Below are 3,914 nucleotides of genomic sequence, written 5' to 3' on the forward strand. Positions count from 1 at the left end.
AAATGAAAACATCATTTAAAAAAAATTTAAAATTAATATTTTTAAATATAAATATATGATTATTCTTCGTAAATAATGTTTTTAAATATAAATATATATTATTATTCTTCATAATTATACTTTATTATTCCGAATACACACAATCTACTTTACCTTTTGAACGTTACTATTATTATTATTAATTTTTTTGAATGATTTGTTAATTTTCAATATAAATTATTTTTAAATGATTGGTTAATTTCTAATATAAATTAAAATTACTATATGAAAAGAGCGAAGACTTTCATATCAAATATAAACCCAAGTAATTCTGAGTCAATGCCTTGCTGTAGTTAGTTATGTTGAGATGACTCCGCACCATATTTTTCAGTAAAATGAAAAAAACATATTATATCTTATTTTAAAGGATGAGACGAATATTTAATAATTTTGTGGAAAATATTTGAAGTAAATTTTTTATTTGTGTTATTTAAATTAGTTTTTTATTGTATATATGAATTCAGCATCTTGGAAAATTCCTAGAATATTTTTATTGTATAATATTGTCCATCTAACTTGTGATTTCAATAAATTTCTCCCAAATTTTAAAAAAATTGACAAAAAAACCAACTATAAAAACTTCCAAAAGATCACACTAAAAACAACTCTTTTAATATCCCAGTTGAATAAAATATATATATTTATCCAAAGACCAAGTTTGCGTTCCCCATTTAGCGCTTGGTCGATGAAATACCAGATCCCGATGTTTCCTCAAACCCCACTCTGATCGATTGTCTGTCGTCCTTCCTTCCATAAATGTTGCGATACACATTTCGGGTTCTGTAAACCAGTATCAAACTGAGCATAACTGCAACAATACAAACACCTACCATGATCATACAAGTGAGGAAAAAACATTCTGCGCCCACGCATTTCAGGGGATCAGTATCCCCTCTGAAGGCTCCATCTGGAATACTTGTCATGTCCGGTAAGTGAATGTTGTGCTGCTTCTCGGCTTCCAGATCATAGAGTGTACCAGCAATGAACCCAGAGAATACCAGAGAGCCTGCAGGGTTAGCCATTGTAATGAAGTTGTAGAGAACTCCGAACTTCTTCACTCCAAACAGTTCAGAAGCAGTGGCAGGTATAATGGACCAGTGGGCACCATAGCCCAGGCCAACAAGTAAACTCCCTGTATACATAGATCCAGGCCAAGCCATTGCAAATAGGAAGTGCCCAATGGCCATAATAATTTGGGCCACTGCCATTGTCACTGGTCTAGGGTATGCATGATCCCTGCATCATGACAGCTTAATCAGGATCAAGAAGAAGAGAAACTGAACAAAAACCAATAAGGTTTAGGGACCCATACAAAAAATTAGTCTAAATATTCATCAGAAGAAACTGGACAAAATCAACAAGGTCTATCAGACTAACAGAAAATTTAGTCTAAGTATTCTTCAGAATATCAAAATATTCTTCAGAATATGAGTTATATTATTGTGGTTTTGATAAGCTCAATAATTTTAAATAGTGATTAAACCTATGAGATCTACGTTAATTAGTTTGTGTGGGGTTTCAGTTTCTACCCAGATTCAGGTTCAAACTTAAAGGGAAGGTTTAAGATAAGAGTCATTTTTCGGGAATTATACTATCCAAAGGGTGGTCATGGTCAAGCACAAATAAGCTTCACACACTCCTGGTAATAACATCACACACGGTAATAACATCCACTGACCGATCATTCTTCCATCCAAAATTGAAGCTCATTAAATTATGAAATTTAACAAAATTATATTACCTTGCAACAATCTCAGAGAGAAATCCACCTCCAACGCGCCCAAGGAAGTTCCAAATGCTTATCATGGACACAAAGATATGAGAATTAAGATAACCCAAAGATTGACTCATCTGACCCAAATTATCAATCACAGTCAACCCTGAACCTGCTCCACACAGCAAAGCAAAGAACATGAGCCAGAAGTCAGCTTTGATGAGAGCCTGCATCAAAGTGAAATCCTCCCCTCTGTGGGGGCCGTTTCTTCTTCTTTTGACTCTCACAGCTCCTTGAGCAGCAGCCAGCACTAAGCGAGAATTTATTCGGGTTAATTGTTTTATTCTCTCCTCTTCAGGGAGCAGGTCCACCTCTCTAGGCTTCTCATCCTCAACCTCACTCAGAAGCATTTCATCAACTTTGGTACGGAAGGATTGCTTCTCAATATCTCCACCATAAATACTGCAGTCTTTTTGGCCTTCCAAGAGTGGCTCCTGGGCAACAGATGTATATCTGGGAGAAGTATCTGAAGACAAGCTGCTAATTGAAAGCAGGGGCAAAATTACAGGAAGAAAAAGGAGAATAAACATCCCTATTAAAAATATTACGCTTACAGTCTTCTTCACATCGAAGAGATCTCTGACAAGCATGACACCCAACATATAAGCAGCCAACAGCATGCAGAGGCCATAGATGAAATTGAAATTGAAATCAGTATAAGAATCGGAGAGAGTAGGACTGTCTTTCTCCTGCTGCCCTCCTACCGGCCTCAAAATAAACATCATGCAAATGCTCACTATAGCGGGACCAACTGCTACCATGAAAACAAAGGCAGCTTGATCTGGTGCATATATGGCAGCATATATCTGTGCAAATATTGCACCGCTTAGGCCTGCAAAACCCTTCAGTATTCCTACAATTGGACCCCGGCTCCTCGGAAATGTTTTAACACAGGACACCAGTGAAACTGTGTTGAAGTATGTTTCTCCATTGGTTCCAATACATATAAGTCCACATATCTACAACAAAAACAGCCATGAAAACCCAAATTCAATAACCAGAAAGAGCAACTTTTATAAATCTCAAGTTAAAATGCCATAAATCTCAAGTTAAAATGCCATAAATCTCAAATTAAAATGGATCTTTACTGATTATCAAAAAACAACTGAAATGATACAGGAAAACTGTGATAGAACATTAATTACCATCCAAAATGGCAGGGTGGGTACTTTGTGCAACACTATGAGCCCTAGCCAGCCATATCCAAACAGATTTTGCAATGCACCAACAAGGAGAAGTCCCCATGGGGGCAAGACTTCACCAAGAGCTCCAGCTAGCAATCCAACACTATCCCCAATATCTTTGGCCACACCCAGTCTGTTAATCTGCTTCTGATTGTACTGCAAAGACGTCTTGATGATGGGTGAAAGGCTCCCAAATACATAGCCAATCCCTGCACATGATTGAACCCATATGGCTGCAACCAGAACAAGCCATCTGTTGCACCATAACCGCTTAAACCCACCAATCAAGTCCTCCATCTTCTCTGCAACTCTCTTTCCCTGTTTTACTATATAAGCTCTGGGTCGCTATAAATCCTGATCCCTTGAGTGCCACGTTCTACATTTAGAATCCCATTTTACGCTTTGATTTCCTTTAGGTTAGCCAGTTGCCAAAAGCAAAACTGACTGGACAGCCAATCGTATCTCTATATGAGCAATATCTCTATTGATGCATCCATTGTTGAACAGGATCTTGCATTCACATGCACAATTATAAAACATCAGACAGATTTTTTTTATTCTCCCATAGCCATTAACAGATAGTTGCATGCATCTGTTCAGGCCTTAGGATTTCTCAAGGCTTTCATGCTCTGAGTATATGACCATTCACTTTCTGAAATGTCTTGGGATAACAATGGACACCTTCCTTTATAAGCAGAATGCCCTTACCCCTTCGTTGGCAACTTGGCATGGACAGCCTATGTCTCTTGCCAGATATTATATGTCTCATATTTGTCAAGTCATTTGCTGATGCGGATGGACAGCGACAAGTTCAATGCCTATCATGCCCACGTTGGAAATCTGATATGACCACCCATATCTTCTCTTTCAATTCATACATAGCTAAAGTAAAAGACCAGGTTTAAGTTTTCGAAATT

At 37.4% G+C, this 3,914-nt stretch overlaps 1 protein-coding gene across 1 annotated transcript; it reads right to left on the reverse strand.

Moving 5' to 3' along the window:
- Window positions 1-619: 619 nt before the first annotated feature.
- Window positions 620-3,706, reverse strand: LOC149142583 (protein NUCLEAR FUSION DEFECTIVE 4-like). Its single transcript, XM_089446902.1, has 3 exons — window positions 2,959-3,706; window positions 1,781-2,772; window positions 620-1,275 (listed from the first exon to the last, which is right to left on the reverse strand). Exons 1-3 carry the CDS (start codon window positions 3,292-3,294, stop codon window positions 711-713), a joined length of 1,893 nt encoding a protein of 630 aa, XP_089303028.1. The 5' UTR covers window positions 3,295-3,706; the 3' UTR covers window positions 620-710.
- Window positions 3,707-3,914: the final 208 nt, after the last annotated feature.

This window comes from Pinus tabuliformis, chromosome X (assembly GCF_031772625.1).
Source record: "Pinus tabuliformis cultivar Carrire ecotype Pingquan chromosome X, CPIR1, whole genome shotgun sequence".
NCBI lineage: Eukaryota > Viridiplantae > Streptophyta > Pinopsida > Pinales > Pinaceae > Pinus > Pinus tabuliformis.